This window comes from Takifugu flavidus, chromosome 3, assembly GCF_003711565.1.
Source record: "Takifugu flavidus isolate HTHZ2018 chromosome 3, ASM371156v2, whole genome shotgun sequence".
NCBI classification, from domain to species: domain Eukaryota; kingdom Metazoa; phylum Chordata; class Actinopteri; order Tetraodontiformes; family Tetraodontidae; genus Takifugu; species Takifugu flavidus.
In genome coordinates, this window is record NC_079522.1 from 1,834,809 (window position 1) to 1,854,428 (window position 19,620).

At 53.1% G+C, this 19,620-nt stretch overlaps 1 protein-coding gene across 8 annotated transcripts; it reads right to left on the reverse strand.

The window, feature by feature from the left end:
* Positions 1-5,725: 5,725 nt before the first annotated feature.
* elavl2 (ELAV like neuron-specific RNA binding protein 2) lies at positions 5,726-19,147 on the reverse strand. 8 transcript variants are annotated; one of them, XM_057027459.1, is made up of 8 exons: positions 18,610-19,147; positions 12,823-12,913; positions 12,078-12,318; positions 10,634-10,737; positions 9,538-9,691; positions 9,233-9,458; positions 8,945-8,983; positions 5,726-7,881 (listed from the first exon to the last, which is right to left on the reverse strand). In XM_057027459.1, exons 2-8 carry the CDS (start codon positions 12,892-12,894, stop codon positions 7,551-7,553), a joined length of 1,167 nt encoding a protein of 388 aa, XP_056883439.1. In that variant the 5' UTR covers positions 12,895-12,913; positions 18,610-19,147; the 3' UTR covers positions 5,726-7,550. The 8 variants fall into 8 exon arrangements, with proteins under 8 accessions (XP_056883439.1, XP_056883437.1, XP_056883435.1 ...); XM_057027457.1 differs by having other exon boundaries at positions 12,078-12,321; positions 18,610-19,119; XM_057027455.1 differs by lacking the exon at positions 18,610-19,147 and adding an exon at positions 18,182-18,417.
* Between the last annotated feature and the right edge of the window lie 473 nt (positions 19,148-19,620).

Consider the following 19,620-nt stretch of genomic DNA (forward strand, 5'->3'; position numbering starts at 1 on the left):
GTAGAAGGGTAGAGAGGGGGAGAGCCTGTGAGGGGGAGAAGGGAAGAGAGGGGGGGTGTCTGTGAGGGGTAGAAGGGTAGAGAGGGGGGGCCTGTGAAGGGTAGAAGGGTAGAGAGGGGGGAGCCTGTGAGGGGTAGAAGGGAAGGGGGGGGGGTGTCTGTGAGGGGTAGAAGGGTAGAAGGGGGAGGGAGCCTGTGAGGGGGAGAAGGGAAGAGAGGGGGGGGGTCTGTGAGCGGTAGAAGGGTAGAGAGGGGGGCAGTAGAGCGGTTTTCCCCCCGACCAAAGCCACCAAACCTCATCACGCGAGCTGAGCTAAGCTAAACTAAGCTAAAGGCTAACAGACTTGGGTGGACGGGGAGCAGAGGGCGAGCTGCCGGTCTCGTGGCGGCTAAATGTTTGTGTTTGCGCTCTCACGTCAGCGAGCGAGTCTCAACACTTCCCCTGCGGAGTGGATGAGTGTAAGCGTGTCGCTGTAGGAGGCTGGAAGGCCGAGCTGTGAGAGCATGTGGTGGCCTCCCGGCGTCCACTTCCCCCACTCCGCCCGACTGACGGGGCGCAACACAACCGACCACGGCACCACTGTGCAGGGAAGCATTTAACGGTCCGAAAGTCGCCGAGTGACGGAAAGAAAGAAAAAAAATACAGAACCAAAACATCTCCGCTCACAATCGTGCGCGAGCGCTAGCTAGCTGGGTTTAAAATGTTCCAACAAGTCAATATTCAACCTCAAAAGGAGCCTGACAACAGAAACCGCCGCGCCACCCGTCCCTCCGCGGTCGTCCCCACATCAGGAAACTGTTGTTTTAGCCCCTCCCCTACACCCCCCCCCCCCCCCACCATTAGGATGATAGATGAGCAGTAGATGCAGAAGGGATGGTTAATCTTTCAGGACCAGAAAGACCCAAAAAACCATCAGCAGAGCGGGAAATTGTGCGTAGCGGAGAAGCTAACGGGAGAGGACAAATCGGAGCCAGGCGGCATCGGAACAGGCGGAGAGCAGATGGAAGGAAAAAGCCGACCGGGGAGGAAAAAAGAGCGGAGATGGGTTGAGAATGGGGGGGTGGGCGAGGAGGAGGGGATTCTGGAGGGCCCCGGTAATGAGCAGAGTTCGTAAGTAATTATCGGTGATCAACCCGATAATAGTCATCGCTCCGGTTCGTGTTTGCAGTTTCCGCATGCTTATACAATTACGGCAATTATTAACGAGGAGCCGTTATCAATCAGCCAATTAATGCAGGTTCCCCGGTGGCGCCCGGCCTCGCCAGCGCGGAGGTGCGTAGCGCCAAACAACGCAGCGTCGATGCTACGTATTGACATCAATCGCGACGAGCGCTACCCACACTGCTAGCTTTAGCCAACAACAACAACAAACAAGCACTGACAACTCATCCTTTTAGCCGCTGCATCCTAATTAGCAGGTGAGACAGTTTCGGCCAGGCAGGCGGACGGCTGCCTGCTCCATTAGCACTGCGGCGGACGCGTCCACGGGCAGACAAAAAGAGCGCTTGACTCTCCGGAGAATAAAGGAGGCGGGAAAGCGTGTAGCGTAGCATCAAGAGTGATCTTCAAAACCTGCAAAGAGCTGAAGCGGAGACGACGACACTGACAGCGTCGCCTCGGGATTTTACTTTGTGACTAAAATCTGCCTCTTTAGATATCGGCGCGTGTTTTTCCCCACGTTTCCTGAAGTGCACGGAGAGGGCTTAACGCCGCGTGGGATCGCCGAGGATCCGCGACGACTCGCAAATCGACCCGCTCACGCACGGCTGATCAAAGGTAGCGGTCGGTGGACACTGTTGGACGAGGAAGAAGTGGGTGATGCTGTTCGTTGCGAGGGGGGGGTTTCTGCCACAGTGGATCTGGATCAAAAGTACCGATTCCAAAATCAAAGTCAGCACCATCAATATTTCATCAGAGGAGAAGCTGCTGCCGCAACCTTTTCTGTCCTTTCCGAGCTTGTTACGGAGCTAAAGTGTTAGCCGGCTACGCCTTCAGCCTTTGTTTGTCTTTTACAACACGGGGGCACAAGCTAGCTGCTCGTAAAGCGGGCCCGTCGGGTCCGTTCTCACCTTAACGGTCCCTCCGAGCAACGATACATTAAACGCCGCTCGCACCTACAACCTGATTCCAAATAATGAAATAAGAGCACACGAGGGAGCCGAGCTCCGGCAGCTCCGTTTTCCATCTTCCGTTCCGCATGAAATCAACAAAAACTAGGGCAGATCCACCTTAACTTCCACCCACGACTTGGCCTAAAAAGAATTAACCAAGCTTTCGTTAATGGCAGCCGCCGCGCTCGGGTCGAGCCTAATTAAGGCCAGCAGACGCCAACAACATCCACTCGGTAAACGGGACGCAAAAAAATGGGAACTTTCGGGAAATCTGTGCAAATAGCAGCTCCCAGCGAGTGGCGAGGAAGAGCGAGCGAGAGCGTCGCGTTCCCAATGTGTCAGGATTTGGATTCTTCCTCCATCCCAAAACGGAGAGCAACAGATCACGCTGTGCCGAAACTAGGCTACGCTAACACGGCGCCACGCCGACGACACGGGAAGAGGTTAGCTTAATGTATTCAGCGTGGAGGAAATGGGGGGGGGGGAGGGGGGCGGAACCCCTCCCCCCACGTGGGTTTAAGTGGAGGAAATGAAAGTTTGTATTATTTTTAGAAGGAAATTATGTCTGCGCATCTGAGTAATTATAAAGCAATTCAGGGCTGACTGATAGGCCTCTGGTGGACCGGCTTTATTTTTCCCATTTTTCCCGCCCTCCGCGACTCTGCCGGTCTTATCTTCTCCCACCACGACTGCTCCGACTCCTACACGCGCTTCAGCACGGTAATTATCCGCAAATTCTTAAACGTCCGCCGAAAGGAAAGCGCTGGCGAAGGCAGTTTTAAAAATGGGATTCAGTCTCCGGCTTTAGCTGCTTTAGCTCCCGCCATTTAGCTTTATTCGGGTATTTAGCGCTCGATTGTTCGGTATCGCTGCTGCATCTGCGACGTTTGCTGACGCGCAAGCTAAATGGAAAACGGGCGTTTCGCGGCGCCACTCTTGGAATTTGACCATTTTCAGGTCACGACTTGGCAAAAAACTAGCGCGCTTGCAGGTGTGTTAGCCTCGCTTCGCCGCGCTGGCCTGCTAGCATCAACTGTCCTTTCTTCTCTCTTCCTGCCTCCAGGGTTTGCCGTAGCGGCCCCGGGGATGTTGTATTAATTAACTCCTGACTGCGCTCTCATCAAGCTGCCGGTAAATGGCGCCGAGCCAACTTTCCGTCCCGGAGCGCGCCAAGATGGCAGCATCCACAAACAACTTCAGATTTACGGCGGCGAGGCCCCTGCAAGTCAAACAGACTGACGCGTCTTCACGCCGCCCGTGGTTTTAATATGCAAATTATTTGCATTTCAAACCACAACGCCATCGAGTCTGTTTTCCTTCACCTCCCCGTCCCCCCCGCTGCAGCGCAGCGGCACAGAAAGCAGCGCTAGCGCAGCGGCCCGAGCAGCCACGAGCAATTTGTATACCTTTTAGTCGGCGAGATTAAAACAGCAACAAATCTTTGTCAATATTAACATGGTTTGACAAGCAGCGATGCAAATGAACGCGTTCCTGGGGGAGGTGCTAATGAGCTAAACACAACGGTGGCGTTCTGTAGCTGCCGACAAGCTAAAGGTGCATAAACACAAGCTCCCAGATGAGCTCCAGTCCGACATTCTCCTCAGTACAGAAGAGCCGTTAATGGCCTGGCAGCAGAGTTAATTTGCCTGAACTCTTGATTAGCATCGGCACCGAACCCGTCGAAATCCTCAAAACGGCGTCTTGAAACCTCCGGAAACGTCGACAACACTTTTACTTACGCAGCCGCGTGGGGAACTTCCAAAAACAGACGCCGACGTCAATGACAAGGACAACAAACGAATGTGAAAAATTCAAAGGATAAACCAGCTCATGTTGATGTTAGCTTAGCTAGCGGGGCTCGTTGCGGCCGCAGCCGCCTGATTGGTCGGACTCGTGACCTGAGAGGACTTGGGTGTCCCCTCTGATTTGGCGGATCCGTAATGAGCCGACCGGATTCCCCGTCAACCCGAGTGTGAGTCACGCTAGCAGCCGCTCTTCACCCTCACGGCCCGGCGCAGAAACCCGCCGACCCTGGCGTCATCCATAAACCATGATCTGAGGCTTCGCCGCTTCCCGACGCCGCAGCTGTCGTTTCCTCTCCGCGGATGAAAACAGCCCAGAAGAGTCGACTGGAGCGTCGTTAGCGTCGGGGTAAATATTGTGAAGAGATCTCATCTCCGCCGGCTGCTGAGGAAATGATCCACGAAGCGGCGTCCCCGCCGCGCTCCGGTCACTCTTAAATCAGGCCTGATTATGCGAGAGCGGCGGTAACCACGGCAACGCCGCCGCAGATTCACCCAGATGTTCACGAGGAGCCGTTAACGTTTGGGAAGAATCTAACTCCACATCAAACGTTACCGATCTCCCGTTTGATGCAGTTTCACAAGCTTTGATGTCTTTGATCTGGACGCGCCGACAGTTTCACCGTCGCGTTTCCCAACATTCGTTCACGCGAAGGCTACGCGACCATTTAGCTAACGGTCCTCGATGCGTCGACACAAAGGCGGCAAACTTTCAGACGATTAGGAATTAAAACCAAACTAGTTCTGAATACGATCGTTCACGCGTAGATTTTAACGAACTAACGCGACACCTCGTGATCAGCTAGCTATCCCACGATGCCCTTCACCTTGGCCGGCAGCGGCATTGGCGGAGGGCGGGTCCGTCAACATCCGGGTGGGTATTCCACAAATTTGCGAGCGCCTCCTCGGCACCGACAAACGTCTTCGGGTCCCGATACCCGATCCGAAGTCTGGACCCGCCCGGCTTCCTCTCCGCGTCTCCTGTTGTCAGCAGACATCCGAGAACACAGACAAAAGCAGCAGCTACGGTTTGTCGATTGCTGTCCGGGCGCCAGCCGCTCGCCGCCGCCGCCGCTATTCTCGGGGCTGGTTTTGCGTGGGAAGGTTCAGAGAGATTTTCGCAATGGAGGAATGACACGGTTCCTCCGACCGTGGCGCCTCGTCTGCCTGTTGTGGATTAGTCAAGGCTGTTATTCTAATCTTCGCCCCTTTCTTCGCCGCCTCATTACGGCGCCGAGGTGCCAGGGCCTCGCACGGCGCCACGTTTGAAGGAGCGACGCGGAATCGGCGGCGCCGCATTGACGGCGCTGATCCGACAGGGCTGAAGGGGAGCGAGTCGGTGATGTAACAACCAAAATCCAATCAGGGAGCATGTTGGACCAGAAGCCAGAGAAGCGGGTAAGCTTATTTGATGGGGGGGGGAGATGATGGAGGGGGGGGCAGATTGTCGGGGATCCTCTTCACCAGGCAGGTGAGACCTCTCCAAACGACTTCACACCCCATCAAAACTCAAGAGCACCTAATAACCAAGAGCTGATGAGAAAGATCAAAGAAAAGGCGAGGACACAACTACCCCAGGACAACTACCCCAGGGCAGCAGAGCCACGGTCCAACCCTCACCTACAGCCCCGAGTCCACACACCCAATATATACTCGATAAAGTGGGTGGAGCATGTCCTGGGAAGCCCCTCCCTCCAGAGGTGGTGGCCAAGGTCGGGGCAGAGGTTGAGGGGGCTCTCTGGGCCACAGATGCCCCCCCCCCCCCCCCCCCCCCCAGGGAAACACGTTTGAATGACTGGATGGAGTCAGAAAGCCCTTCAACTTATTTATTGATGTACTTACGGAACATGGAAAAAAAAAAAATACCCAAAAGTATCCAAACACAAAGTACAATCATTATTAATACTTAACAGAAAATATTCTATTCCCAAAAATGTCGTGAAACAAAGTCAGACTACACAACTCCAAATAAAGTCTCAATAAGGGGGGGGGGGGGCGAGGCCTCTTTTCCCCCCTCCCCACACTTGAACGTCGGCGTGCGTCGAGGCCAAAGGTCAGGCGTGAGGAGCGGGACTCGACCCCACAGCAGCAAGTTTCACAACTCATCTAGACTCAAATGCAACTCACACGAAACACAAAAGGAGGAATAGAGAAAGGAGGAGAAAGCAGTCGCAAATATAAGATAATGCATAGCACACTGCTCGTTGGGGGGGGGCAGACGTCAGCGGACACGGGTGCAGGTTTCAGTGCATCGAAGGCCCCACCAGCCTCCGTCTGGTTGAGAGGAGTCGGAACCCGATTGGCTAATGGACCCCCCCCGTGGTGAATAAAGCAATATACACGTCTTTTTTTTAAATTCTTTACAATGTTAAAGACAGGTTATATGCATTACATATATATGAGTATGAAAAAACTAATCAAGTAGTTCAAAACTGTGGTTTATATCCATTCTTTACCACATAAATATATATCTATAATGTTTATATATAAAAAAAACAGAACATATGTCTATAGTTTAATACCTTTTTTTTAACGAAGCAAGACTATCTACAGACCAAACAACCGACAAATCTGAAGCACCGAAATGCCAAAAGAGAGAAAATAAACAATCGTAGGTACGGATAGAAAAAACAAAAATACACTTCCTGAAAAGGAGTCTGTCCAATAGGGAACCGAGGAAAAGGACTTATTTACAAAGCTCAAAGCCCGGGAGGGATCGTTCTGATCTGCCTTCGGCGGCTCGTCCTCAAACTTTCACACAAATGTGGAAAAAATAAATTAAAATTAAATTTAAAAAAAAAGAGGAAAACTGGAAAAAGAAAACAACCTTATTGGCTACTGACCCAGGAAGAACTGATTTCTCCACTCAATTTTTCCATCGGCGGATAAACTCTGGAGCGGGTTCCGGATCTGGAGCGTGACCATGGCGACGGGGTGATGACGCGACGGAGGAGAGCAGCGCTGCCGTTGATTGGAAAGAGAATACAAAGGTCGGAAAAGGCCGGAAACCTCCCGCAGAAGGTCGCGACCTCCGCGAGGCTTTCCTGCAAAGTTCAAAAGCTCACGAGGTGGCGTATGAAGATATTTCTCAAAGTATCCAAGTCAAAATATTTTTGTTCCAGGTCCAGTAAAAAGTTTCTCCAAATTTTTTTTTTCTTCTCTTTTTATAAAAATAGATGCTTTTAAACCCACATCAAAGAGGTTCGTAGCTCTTTGGCAAGGTTCTGCTTTAAGAATCTTCTCTCTTTTTTTTTGTCTTTTATCCATTTAAACGTTACAATAAGCAACATTACGCAGCCAACCCAGAACCAACAAACACAAAAACTAACGGCAAAGAAGTTACTCGCTAACCACTGGAGGCAAAAGGAACGCCGACTCGGGACGCCAAAGGAAACAACCTGAGAAAGCAAGAAACACCACACGCAACCGTACGAGACCAGAACCAGTCAGGCGGTCGTCCGCGACACGCAGGAACCAAAAAAACCCAAAAGAATCACATTGTTGGACGCTAAAGATGCTTTTTCTTCATAACACTGATTTACAAAGCTCTTTTTTTCCCCGTTTTTTTTTTTACTAATGTAGAAAGTTACGCTGCTTCTTTCGTTCCGAGTTCCTACAAACCGTCTCGGTGGGTTTTTCAGGCTTTGTGTGTTTTGTTGGTCTTGAACGACACCTGCAGAACTCTGTCCCCGAGGCGGTACCCGTTCAGGCTGGCGATGGCCACCGCCGCCTCGTCATAGTTAGTCATAGTCACGAAGCCGAAGCCTTTGCACTTGTTTGTGTTGAAGTCGCGGATGACCTTGACGTTGGTGACGGCGCCGAACGGCCCGAACATCTGCCACAGGATGCTCTCGTCCGCGTCGGGCGCCAGGTTGTACACGAAGATGCACCAGCCCGTCCCCGCGTGACCCGGGATGTTGATGCCCGCCAGGCTGGTCACGCCGTCGATGGCCATCGGCGAGAAGCGGCTGGAAACACAGCCACAGTTAATCCATCACACACACACGTGCGCACGTACACACACACACACACACACACACACACCGTGGGCCCAAACTGTTTATACAGGTGTGAACACGGACGTCACTTTAAACACGTACACACACATTTAACAAACCGGCACCCGTGTGTGTGTGTGTACATAAACAGGTAAATGCTAATGTGGGAGAGAAAGACCGAACGTGCACGTTTGGACCAGTTCAGGAAAACGAGGAGCTGCCGCCTCAGGAAACCTGCGACACCAGGAGGGGAAGAACGGACGGAACGTTCCCGTTTCCTTCGGTAAATGTGGGTTTTTGCCGACGTGCGCGGGAGCCTATGAATTATTGCAGCGGGCGTCGCAGGAGATTAGCCGCTCCAGTTGGCCTCTCGGGGAACATCCGCCATGACAGGTGAGCTGCCGGAATCAAGGGCACGCCGCCGGAAGGCTCCGGTCTGTCAGCGCTGACGAGCCTTTGAGCTCTCGGGGAATCGGACTTCAATCGTACTGGAAGACGGCGAATTCTGGCGAAGCCGAGACGCGGCTGACGCAACGAAGCTTCCGCCGGGACGGGAGGGAGAATAATAGATCAAGGTGGGAGCACGGGGACGGAATTTGGTGCAACGGCTCGGACAAAAGCAGAAAAGTCCGTCTTTATGTAAACGGCTCCACATGCTAACATGCTAAAGCTGGAGCGGCGCTGCGAAGGCTGCGACCACTGAAATACAACCTGTTGATGCTAACACGCTAACACGACGCAACAATAACAGCCAAAACACCACGTTTCCACCAGAGTCGCAGCTCTAATGTCACTGTTGCTCATCACGCGACCAAAGCTACAAGCTAGCTCTCTGCAGGTTTCCATCACGCTTTGACGCGTCTTTAAACGTCAAAACTCTCCTTCAGGTCAACAGAAACACCAAGACCGAAGCAAGAGATTTAAAATAAAACATTCAACAGCAAAATGTTGCCCAAGACTGCAGAACTATGCTAACGGCTAGAATAGCGCGCCATGACAAAGCATAGGGAGAGGAAGTGAAGCAGGAAGTTACCTTTTCACTCCGTAGGCCATGTTCAGCAGATTATCCAACCTGGAAGAAAACACTGGGGTCAATTCCCTCAGGAAAAGGCTGCGAACCAGACGGGGAATAATCCCCGTCTCAGGCCGAGCGTCACCGGTTTGCTCGCCTGTTAGCGTTAGCATTAGCGTCTGGTCGTCATTTGTGGCGGCCACAGGTGGAACACAACACAGACGGGGGTCAGTGGCCGGGCTCCAGCAGCGTTTCAGATTAAAAGCATCGACTCGGGGGAGCTTTTATTTCACTTTGTGCCCCTTTTACCTGAAGCGCTGTGCCTGCTGTGCGAGGGGTCCTGGGTACCTTCGATTGGGCGACTGGTACAGCTGGGACAGCAGGGCCTGGCTGGTCTTCTGGCTCGGGTTGTTGGCGAACTTGACCGTTATGGGTTCGGTGGCACCAGGCGGTTTCTGGCAGTTCAGACCCTTGATGGCCTCCTCGGCTTCCACCCGCCGGTCGAAGCGAATGAAGCCGACTCCTCTGGACACGCCTGAGGGGACGAGAGCGCCGGCGTCAGCCACAGCCCCACACGGCCGGGGAGCCCTCCCGGTCCACCCCCTGGAGCTCACCTGTCACCTGGTCCACCAGGATGCGTGAGGTAATGATGCGTCCGTACTGGGAGAAGAGCTGCTCCAGCTCCTTCTGGGTCATGGTTTTGGGGAGGCCGCTGACGTACAGGTTTGCATCTCTGATGGAGGCGGAGCTTGGACGCGCGTAGGAGACCTGGAGAGACAGAAGCAGGAAGTCTCTTATTTTAGCTCCGCCTCCTCCTGCAGCAGCTCCGGGCGCCATAAATCAACATGTGTCCATATCTGCAGCCCAGTTCCAGACCATCCAGCTGATCCTGCAGATCAATACATCATTACAGCCCAGAGTCCAGCCGCTCTGCTGCACTGCACCACCTTCATCATCCTCCGCTCGTCTTCGTCTCCTTCACCTTTAAACACATTTACACGTTTTCTTTGCAGCATCTCTGCTTCACGTCGGGAAAGAAGAAGCAAAAATCCCAGAATCCTTCAGTAAAACCTTCATTGATCAGCATGTCTCCTGTTGTCACTAGTCTCACACACACACACCTACACACACACACCCACCCACACACACCCACACACACACCCACCCACACACACACACCTACCCACACACACCCACACACACACACAGCTAATCTGTTCCTCCACCTCGCCACAGTTTATTTGCACCTCTGACAGCAGCTGGAGGGTTCGGAACACGCGACATCATCCCGCGTTCTATTTTCCGGGCGGCGCCTCCAAACATCGATACACTCCGGTAAAACGTGCGCGGCTCAAGAACACGCCATCGCGGGAAGCGTTTCTGCCGCAGACGTCTCGGCCGACGCACCCGCGGAGCCGCTCCGCTCGACAACACGCTGGAGCCTCATAATCTGGCTCCGACGTCCGCCGCTCCTGCGGCAAATGAGTTTTCCCTCCACCGGCGCGGCGGCGCCTGATGAATGCTAATGGAGGCCACCTCCCCGTACAGGCTACAGCAGCGCTACCGCACATGAAACCATAGAAACGGTTCTGCTCCACTTGAGGCCCAGGCGAAGCCGCGTGTGCCCAGATTAACAATGGAGGAGCCGCCCATCCCGGCGCTCCCCCGGCGGGTCTGGAAGAACGGAAGAACGGAAGCCCGACGTCTCACCTTGATGGTTTTGGTCTGAAGTCTCAAGCCGTTTAAGGTATTGATGGCTTTCTCGGCGTCCTTCGGGTCCACGTAATTAACAAATCCATAGCCGAGGCTCTGGCCTGCGAGAGACACAGAGGATCACGTTTAATCCAGCACAAATCCAGCAAATTACAGCAATAATAATCAACAACAAAGCGCCGTTCTCACGACGGCGGCCACGAGGCGGCGTGCCGCGCCCCCCAGCAGCAGCGGGACGCAGAGGACCAACCACTTGAATTAAAAAGGGGCCGCAGTAGTTGACACCCACTCCTCACGTGCGCAGAGGTAATTCGATCTCCTCCGCCCACGCCGGGGCCTCGCCGCCGGCCAACGCCGCCACAATTTCCCATCAACGGGATGATGAAACTCGGGGCGGGACTGTGGCGAGGAGCCGATAAACCGGGTTTCACCTGGCAGCCGAGGGCCGCAGAAGCGTGTCCAGAATCAGGAAGGCGGCGGCGTTCCGGCTCCCGCCTGGAGGGCAGAGCGCCACGTGGACGCGCTCGTGTCCTCCCGCAGCGTCTATAATGCGCCGCGTCTGCGCTCCGACACACAAGTCGCTCACATCCAGGCGCCATTAGGAAGCCGAGGAGCCACGCTGGGGGAGGCGGCGCCCAGTGAAGCACTGGTGGAGGATGGGAAAGAGGCGCAGCAGCCGGGAGCGTCTCCAGCCTCTCTGGTGATTACTTAACATCACAGGCAGCGGCGCCACAGATGTGGGCTGGCTTAAACCCATCGCCACGGGGCCCAGGGAGACGCCGACGGAGCCCGGAGGGGACGGCTGCCACTAAAATCAGCGCCACTGCTCAGAATCCACCGCCAGCCTCTGAGCAACATGAAAGGGGGCCGATTTCCACTGACTCCTCCCACTTTTCTGCCTTTACCCGTTTCAAATTGTTCCGCCCGCTGCGTCCAACAAAGCTGCTGCGTCATCCAGACAACTGAGAAATATGTGGCGTTGGGCGGTTACCGCGGTAACGCACCTCCAGTACGGTAGCTAAACAAACGACAAAGGCGCGAATTTCCCATCAATACTCACTTCAGACGGAAGGAAAGGTGCCGGATCGTCACATGACCTCCTGAAGAAAAGGGGTCGATCAAAGACGTTCCAAATGAAGGACCTCTCGCTCGCGTCTCAAATCAAAACCCGTTTTTAGTCTTTCATCTCTTTAAAACCAACCAACCAAACGTCTCTTCAATAAACCGACTCACACGCTAGTCATCGAGTCACGATCCACCCCGAGGCCAACGCTCAAACGCTGCTTATTAGATCAGACTCCACAATTCTGCCGAGGCGGGGGGGGGGGGGGGGGGGCACTTAACTCATTTCATCTGGTTCCTCACACAAACGACACTAAAGCGTGGCCAAATCTGCGCTCCGGTCCAGCAAACATGCACGGAGACATTTACACGATGATACCTGTGATTTTGTCGCGCACCAGTTTACAGGACTCGATCTCGCCGATGCTGCCGAACAAACTCTTCAGCTCCTCCTGGGTCATGTTCTGAGGCAGGTAGTTGACTATCAAGTTGGTTTTGCTGTCCTCTATGCTGCCCGACTCCACGGGCGAGGAGCAGTTGTTGGAGATGGTGGAGGGGCCGTTGCTTGTGTTGTTGCACGTGGGCCCGTTGGACATCTGTGTTTCCATGGCAGCGATTACCTGCTAAAGAGACAAAGGGGGGGGGGGGGGGGGGGGGAAGAAATCAAGTCAGGGACACGTGCGAACGGTACCTGGGTCCAGTTAAGAAAGGACACTCTTCACACAGACAGTTCCGTTTCAACGCCGGCTAACGTTTGTGGATTTAGCCTCGGTCTCTGCGTAGCTTAGCATTAAGTTGACGTTTCTGCGACGAGAACGTCGATAAAAATGACAGAGCGGACGAGACCGGAGCGTTAGCGTCGTATCTCAGCACGTTAAACGGGCTCGGCGGCTAACGTTGCAACCAGAATAGACGGCACATCCGCAGCGCAACGCGAACCCATGTATGAAGAGTCGTCCTTTATCAACACGTTATCAACACGAGCGCCAACGCCACCATGCACGGGAGCGTCACGCCATACCAATGCACGCCGAGGCGAGGGCGGCGGACGCCATTGGTATGGCCTGAGCACCGACAAACGAGCATCGACCCCATGTTGTCACAGAAATAAAGTTGCCACAGACCCCAGTCCAAGGCTCGGGCGCCCACGACCCGCTTCTAAGCAGAGAAGCCACATCGCACAGTCTGACTGCCATGTTAGTTCCGAGATGCCGTCTGAAAAATGTGGACACAGAAAGGACTTCATGTTAGATCAAGAACAGACAGGTGATCACATGTCATTGCTGTTGTGCTTGTTTGGGGGGGGGGGGGGTCAGGGGTCAGGGTCCATGCAGAGCCACTAACAGGGGAAACAAGGTTTCAGCGCACGAGCAAACAGAAGCCGCAGCACCGCCAAGCAACAACGCCATAAATGGATGCTAGCTAAATGGGTGGGAAAGCAGTCCGACCCCAGAGGGGCGGGGTGGGTCCCCCCCACCCACCGGGCCTGGACCCCAAACCTAATGGAACAACCAAAAAAATTGACACAATCCCCACAAATGTACAAACACACACACACACACACACACAAGCTCACGCCAATTGAAAACCCCATCAAATCATGCCTGTAATACCGCCCCCCTCCTGAAGGGGGCAGCACAGGAGGCACTTTGCCACGACACCAGCTCAAGCAGGTTTTAGCATTAGAAAGCTAATGTTTGGAGCACGTTTTCATGTACGGGACATCGCGCCAACACCACCCGCACTTCCTATTGGATCAAACTTCGTAAATTTTAGCTTTACGACGACGGACGATTCAATTAGCGCCAGCAGCGATACCGGCGGACGCATGATCCAACAACGCTCGACGCTTCCCGTCCCCAATGATGCCGCATTTCCTGATGCTGTATCGAGAGAACCTGAAACACCCTAATGCTAACTCGCTAACTTCTGATGGAAAAACACCCTGTGTTTTCATTCCATGCGTGAATAAAAAGGACAAATCGCAACAGTCGACGCTAGCTCTAGCCACATTTAGCAGTCCTGGACAGTCCTGTCAACACGTGATGGAAAGAGGACGCTCAGCAACATATTCAGCATTTGTGCTAACAGCGCGAGTCGTAGCTCGCGTCAACGCTTGTGGCGCTTTGGAGGAAAACTGAGTCACGTATTTAGCATTCGCACAGCTCATCCGCTGTCCCCAATCAAAGGTCAGGACACACCAACCACACAATTGGATAAAATAGCAACTGCATCCCACGGAAGCCTGGAAAACAGCCGACAGGAGGTCACCGTGACCTTCTGGATGACCCGTTTCACGTCTGCTGCACCATATTTTCATCCCAAGGTAATAAATAGCTTCAAAATCGACCATTAAATCAGCTTTGTTAGCCAACGTTCACCTCTGAGCTAATCTCCACCTGTGACTTTGCACCGTTGCTACGACATTTCCACAGCTTTAGCCACGTTAGCACCCTGAAAATGAAGACCGTGAAAAATAACCGACTCAGAAGTGGAGGACGAAGCCTCAAACCCGTCTCCACAGTGGGCGGGGCTAAACCCCCAGCATGCACTTGGCTTATTACGCAACCGTAAAACCCTCTTGGGTTCACTTCAACATGTGACGTACAAACTCTGAATCCAGAGACGCACGAATGCAAACCAGACAGACGGCGACTTCACAGCTAAGCTACGCTAACACATCCTGCCAGGTACCTAGCATCCGATCGATTTATCTTCCTTCCGCGTTGCTTAAGTTTCGAGGCAGCTGGCGGCCGTAGACACGGCGGAGCGGCGATAAATTTAACACAAACGTGGAGGTTTGGGCAGGAAACTGCGACTCAGCAGTTGTCTCCGCCCCCGCACGGCGAGCAACGGGGATTTGGGGGGGTGGGGTCAGGCCACCACAAACATATTGGAGATGATTTCCTTCAATCTTCGCTCGGCTCGTTTGCACCTTTTCTCCGGAACACAAAGCACAAACATTGGCCATTGTCCCGCCGGAGCCGCACAAATATTTCATTAGATAAACACTTGGAAGACAAATCCTGGCACGAGGCCCCTTCCCAAAAAAATAAATAAAAAAAATGGGATGCTTTCAGCGAGCATCCGGCACACAGTGGAGTGCAGAGGAGCTCGTTTCCCATGAGGCTTTGCCCCGGATAAACACCACAAGGTTCTTTATTTCTGTTCTCCGCAGAGACCAGGTTTTACCCGCTGAGCAGGTTAGCCTTTTAGGGCTAATTAAAGTGCAGCGCGTTTGGTTATTGGCACTCTCGGATCCCAGCATCCAGAACCCCTCTGCACGCACCGACGCCATATAAAGAACACGCAAAGACCTTAGCTGACAAGCTAACGGAGAGACACGCAACGGTGACGAGCACGAGTCATTTCCCAGAACACGGCTGCTGCTAGCGTCACTGCTAGCCGCTGATCTTGTTAAAATGTATTATCTGGCAAACAAGGTTACATTGAACCGGTGCGGTGCTAAACCCTTGATGCTAACACAGGCTACACCCATAAAGTTGGATCGAAAAGTGACATAATGGCCTCGTCCACTGTCCATTCAAGCAAAATTAGCAGGATGACATGACAGCAAGCTAACGTTACCTACCTAGAGCTTAGGCTAACACTAAAGGAGCTTAGCTTTATTGTGGAACAGCGAGCAAGCTTTATTGACACTCAAACAGGGAAAGTTTAAGATTTTGGAAGCAGCGCTTGGTCCGAGTTAGCATTTCTTGTGCATTATTCTGAACTTTTGATACAGTAGAACCAGGCTACACGCCCAGCGCTACGTCACAGCAGGTGTTGCACAGGCGGAAGCGTTAGCCCGGACAAGTGATGCTAAAATCCATGTGGCTAGCTGAAGCAGCAGTTATGGAGGCAGGAACCAGAGAATTTTGCCCGAGGAACGGAACACATCCGCTCCATCCTGCGTTAGCACCAATCAAGGACCCGTGTTGCTAAGCTACTTCCTCGGAAGTACGAACCTGGACTTCTTAAATCTTTCAGACTAAACACAAACGAGACTTTGTTGGCTACAATCAGCCGAAGTCCAATTAAATTTGGACGCGTTCGTCCCCAAATGTTTCATTTCACGTCCGTAACGGGCTAAAACGGGCTAAAACGCCAGCTCACGACGGGACGAAGCCAGAGCCCCTTCAGCCGGCTCCTCGGAGAGCTACGGCGGCTACGTGTGCGTGACAAGCTGCAGCTCCGGCCTGTGCACGCCGACGCGCACGAGCTGCCCCTGGAGAAACGCAGTTTAAAATATCCCAGATGCGACGGGTCAGCGGCTGAATGCGGAACCGTCAGCGAGTTTGATAGTTTCATCCAGAGACAAACACCTCATTGACATTAGCATCAGAAATTAGCTTAAATGCTAATATGAAATCAGAACTCTAGGCAGCAGCTTAACATTTAGCTGCGCCGCATTTAACTTAAATGCATTAGCAACGGCGTTAGCCGCCAGGATGGACTGGAAGCTAATGCCTGGTTCCGGCCGTCTCCTTCGTGCAACACACGTGCACGCCTGAGGGGGCGGGGCTTGTGTTTTATTAATGTTATTAATGTGATCATTAGTGTGGCCTTTTAACGACCTCAGCTGCAACGAGGCAGATGTGGAGCACGTGCGCGCTCAGCGTCATGGCGACAACGTCAATGAGTGTTTTTAGCTCAATGCTAAACCCAAAAAAAACTGAAACATACACACGTAGGTTAGCAACAGCTGCAGAGACTAAATGAGAAAATTAAAACCAAATGGGGAAACTGGTTTAATTGCACTCGGTCGAGGTCGAGTCCCGTTTCAGGCACGACAGAGGTCGCGACCTCAACAGGTGAACGTACCCAAGCGGCACGTTTGCTAACGCGCGCGAGGAAGCAGCTTCAGAGAATAAAGGTAATTAAGATTTATGTTTTCATATTTCGGCTGCAGTTTTGACCTCAAAACCGCTTCTGGAGCAAAAATTCCACGTTTAAAATCCACTTTCGCTTCCAACATTCAGGTAATTCCCAAAGATTCGACCGGATCCAGTTGGAATTATTCCAGTTATTCACAAAACACTGAAGCTGTGCTGCAGCATCACTGGGGGGGGGCAGACGAGTGCACCACCCAGAGGACGGGGGGGGGTCACGGAGATGATGATGCTGAGCGTGGACGAGGACAAAGAGGACAAACGTGCGTGTCCTGCTGCAACAGCCGCCCTCCTCTAACCCAGATCCGGGCTCCGAGAGCGGCCTCCTGGGCTGCGGGGGTGGCGGTGGGGATGGGGGGGTTAATAATACATTAAGACAGCCGCGCTGGTGTCTGGAACCTTCGCCCCCCCCCCCCCCGGAGACGAACCGTCCGAGCTCGACAACATGTGATTATCTCCGAATGAAGCTGGGAAATGAGATCAAATAAGAGCCACGTTTACTTTGAAATAACCAACAGAACCCAGCAAAGCGCGACCCCCCCCTGGAAGAAGCTAGCTCGGGACATTCCGGTGAACCATGACCCGGAACGCGGTGGATGCTTTAACGTGGGCGAACGAAACGCGACGCTTCAGCTCCGTGGCTAATTACCTGCGCGGCCCTTAATTAACGCAACGCACCTGCGCCGCGAACGCACCTCGCTAATTAAGCTAAAACGCGTCACTGGAGTCGAAGCTACACATGGCGTTAGCCGCAGCGCGAGGTTAGCGAGCGGAAATAAAGCCGGAGCGGGGAGATTGAGAACAATTTAGCGAGGTTTTTTTTTTTTTTTAGTTTCGTCTGAACGATGTTCGCTACCATGCTAGCCTAGCGCGCCAGCTCCAGCTCGCGTCCCCGCCCGCAGCTACGCCGGAGCCCGGCTAGCTAACGAGGCGACCGGGTCGCCGCTCGGCACCTGCGGAGCGTCTTACCTGGAGGTGTTGAAGCGGCGTATTTATGGATGCAAGTCAGCAGACGTCAAACCTTTCGGTTCGGGGTCAGAGCAGATGAAATGGGCGGCGGCGGGATCGCAGCCACGCTAAATAAACTAATCAGGGCGTCAGCCAATCAGTGACGGCCGTGTTCCCGTTTCCCCTCCCCCCGGAAGTGGCTAATTAACTTAGGCTTGATTAGCTTTAGCCGTAGATTCGGCGAGGTTAGCCGAATGCTAGCTAACGTGGTAGCCATTCTGCGGAGGGGGGGGCGTTTAAGAACAAACGCAACTTTGACACGTGGATGCGCGCAGCGACACGCACGGGGCGTTTAGGTCCTGTCAGAAAAATAGGATATTTTTCTGAGTTTAAACGCCGATGAAGCTTCTTAATTTGGTCATTAGGGGGAGAAAGGTTGAAACACGGGGTGACACCGGAACCTGACTGGTGCTCGAACCCGCCCGGGTCCAAATCCAGAGTTCTTGAGTAAAACACGCAGGCGAAAACACGCAAAATATCATCCAATAAGTCACTGCAGCACAGAGGAGCGTCTTACGGGGGTAAAACACAAATCACACCAATTAAACCTTCAGCTGTTTTGGTTAATTTCCACTGAACTCACCCTTTTAGTGACATTTATTAAACGGGAAATAACCCGACAAACAGGCACGGCTCGCATTCCAGATAAACTCTTCTAAATGTTGCACGACAGCCCGATGACAGAAGCAATATTTTCCAACATCAACACGTTTTACGACAGAAATCTCCACCAAAAGCCCCGATTTCACATCTGAAGCCGCTGGCGTCCACGCAGGGACGCGTCCCCGGTCCTGCCTGGCCACCATAAGTTGATGACACGCCGGGGAACGGGCTCAAGACTCGGCCGTCAAGCCGCGCAGTGAACGCATCACGGTGACTTTGAGGACGCGCTTGCGTTGCATGCAACAAGACAGCATCGGATCCACACACTGTCCTCAAGGTAGCCGACACAAGAGGGGTGGGGGGGTGGGGGGACAAGGTCCAATGTTAAAATGGAGAAAAATATCTTACCGTTTCTACAAATGAAAGTTACGGACGTCCTTTGGGGCACGAAAAGACACAATCTCTGAATGAAAACACCTCGCACAACGAATTCCGCCCTCTCAGTTCAAACTTGGAAACATAAAAGCCAACACAAACAAGATAAAATGAGGAAATGAAATATTTATTAAATCAAAACACAGAAATGGGTTCCTTTCAGCAAATGCATGAAACAAAAGGAAAAAAAACGGAACAGAAGAAAGAAAAGGAATCAAATCATTAAAAAAAAAGCCGGCTTTCTGCCTGTCTCGCTCTTTACAGATGCGCCACACAAATACGCGACATCACTGAGTGGAAACCAACGCGAGGAGGAGGTTGTCTTTAAAAGGAAGATAGTCCTGCCGGCACATATATAGGGCCGTATCACAGCGTGCCTATACCTCTCCGCTCTCTCCCTTTCATCCATTCAACCTACACACCAACACGTATTTGGACGCGGAAGTATACCCGGAGCTGCAGCGCGTTTGCGCGCAGGGGCCCCCTGGACCGCCATTGGCTCGGTGACGCGGCGCTTCGTCCGCGTTCGAGCGTCTCCGCCGAGCGGCGCGACGCAATTCGCCCGTGACGCAGTCACTCAACGCGACCGAGGGTTTTCTTTTTCTTTTCTTCTCCTAAATATGGTGTCTGGAACCAAACGCCGCCTCGCCGGGACGCGCGGGGGGTACCGCCACTGTTTGCCCATCACCCCAGCCCCGCGTGTCATTTGATCCTAACCAGCTCTTATTTATTTTAGCGTCATTAAGAGCCGCATGCGGCACAGGCGGCTGCCGCTTTGCGCTTCAGCACCGCGGACAGCGCGGCGCGGCGCGGCGCTTTGCGCACCCGCCCAGACTCAGTCAATGATCAACCCCCAGAAACACCAAAATACGGGTGGGCGTTTTTTCGGACTCCCCTGACACATTTTGAGCAGCAGGAGAAAATAAAAAACGCTCTGCCGGAGCTTTACTTTATTACGTGTGGGCGCGCTGCAGCAGCTGCGGC